At 47.1% G+C, this 1,578-nt stretch overlaps 1 protein-coding gene across 1 annotated transcript; it reads right to left on the bottom strand.

Annotated features, from left to right (window-relative positions):
- Positions 1-830: 830 nt before the first annotated feature.
- Positions 831-1,322, bottom strand: LOC138879415 (uncharacterized). Its single transcript, XM_070159025.1, has one exon. It carries the CDS (start codon positions 1,320-1,322, stop codon positions 831-833), a length of 492 nt encoding a protein of 163 aa, XP_070015126.1.
- Positions 1,323-1,578: the final 256 nt, after the last annotated feature.

Genomic DNA, 1,578 nt, shown 5'->3' with positions numbered 1-1,578 from the left:
AGTCTTTTGGGCATGCCCTGTTTAGATCGGTGAAGTCTACACATATTCGCCATTTCTCGTTCTTCCTTTTGACCATGACCACATTGGCGACCCACTGAGGGTATTTCAATTCTCTGATGGAACCGTTGGCGAGCAATTTGTCCATTTCTTCGCTGACCGCTTTGTTGATCACGACATTTAATTTTCTCCTCATCTGCTATACCGGTGGATAGAGTGGGTCAACATTCAACCTATGAGTGGCAATGTTCTTTGGGATCCCTAGCATATCTGAGTCGGAAAAGGCAAATAAATCGGCATTGTTAGTTAAAAATTCATGATATGTACCTGGCTCTGAGAGGTTGTGCCTGATGTAAGCCTTTTTTGTGTTGTCGGCGTCGTCCAACTGGACTGGGTCGAGGTTCTCTATAGTTGCCTTGCAGGCTTCTATGATGTTTGGGTCTCTGATGGCCTCTGTTGGTGGGTCAGGTTTAGTTCCCGACATGGCTAATTGTTATGCCTCCGCACTTGCTCCTTTCAGCTGTTTGGTGTGTGTGCAATCTTGGGCGATCCGATAGCATTCCTGGGCGATTCACCTCGGATGCTGAATATTCCCCACGGGGTGGAAAATTTGATCACTTGATAGAAGCTTGAGGGGACGGCTCACATGGCGTGTATCCATGGGTATCCTATGATGGCGTTATAGGCTGTTTCCTGGTTCATAACGTGGAATGTGGTTTCCAGCATGACTCCCCCTGCTAGGACTGGCAGCGCTATTTCCCTGGATGTCCGCTCTACTACATTGTTAAAACCCGTTAGTGTTATGCAATGCGGTATTATTCTATCCTCAAGCCTCATTTGCATGAGAACTCTCGGGTGGTACACGCGCTGCTTCCGTCGTCTATCATGATTCTTTTCACGTCCGTATCAGCGATGTGTAATGTTATAACCAAATCATCATAATGAGGGAAAGACAAACCGTCGGCATCTGACTTTTCGAAGATGATACTGTCTTCGAAGTCGTCATACCGTTCGTGGGCAACCGTCAGTTTGAGTTTGTGCGTGGTGGTGATCTTCACATGGTTGATTACCGAATCGTCATCACCGCCAATAATCATCTGTATGGTACGTGCCGGTGATGGTGGCTTTGGGGGTCCTTGAGATGGGTCACGTCCTCTGGCGAAGTTATCCCTTCCTTTATCGTTGAGCAGTTGTTTCAGGTATCCCTGGTTCAACATCCTGACCACCCCTTGCCGTAGACCTATGCAATCTTCGGTCTTGTGTCCTCTTTCTTGATAGAACTCGGAGAGGACGTTTGATCTTCTCGCGCTTGGGTCCGATCTCATTTTTTATGGCCATTGTACCTTCGTCTCTAGTTTCTCCAGTGCGTATACTATCTCTGAAAGGGAGACACAAAAGTTTTGAGCAGATAATAGTGGAGGCATACCTCTATCATTTCGAAGGGAAGCGGTATGTTGTAGCACGACATATGCATGCCTTAGAGGAGGCGGGTTAGTTGTTCTAACATAAGGCTGATGCCTTTCTCGATTGAAATGTGGGGGTTGATCCCTTCGCCCATCATTACGTTGATCTTTCCTTGCC

The sequence above is a fragment of the Nicotiana sylvestris genome, chromosome 10 (genome assembly GCF_000393655.2).
Source record: "Nicotiana sylvestris chromosome 10, ASM39365v2, whole genome shotgun sequence".
Classification (NCBI taxonomy): domain Eukaryota; kingdom Viridiplantae; phylum Streptophyta; class Magnoliopsida; order Solanales; family Solanaceae; genus Nicotiana; species Nicotiana sylvestris.
The sequence above is the reverse complement of the archived record's forward strand: the minus strand, read 5'-3'. Positions and strand labels throughout refer to the sequence as shown.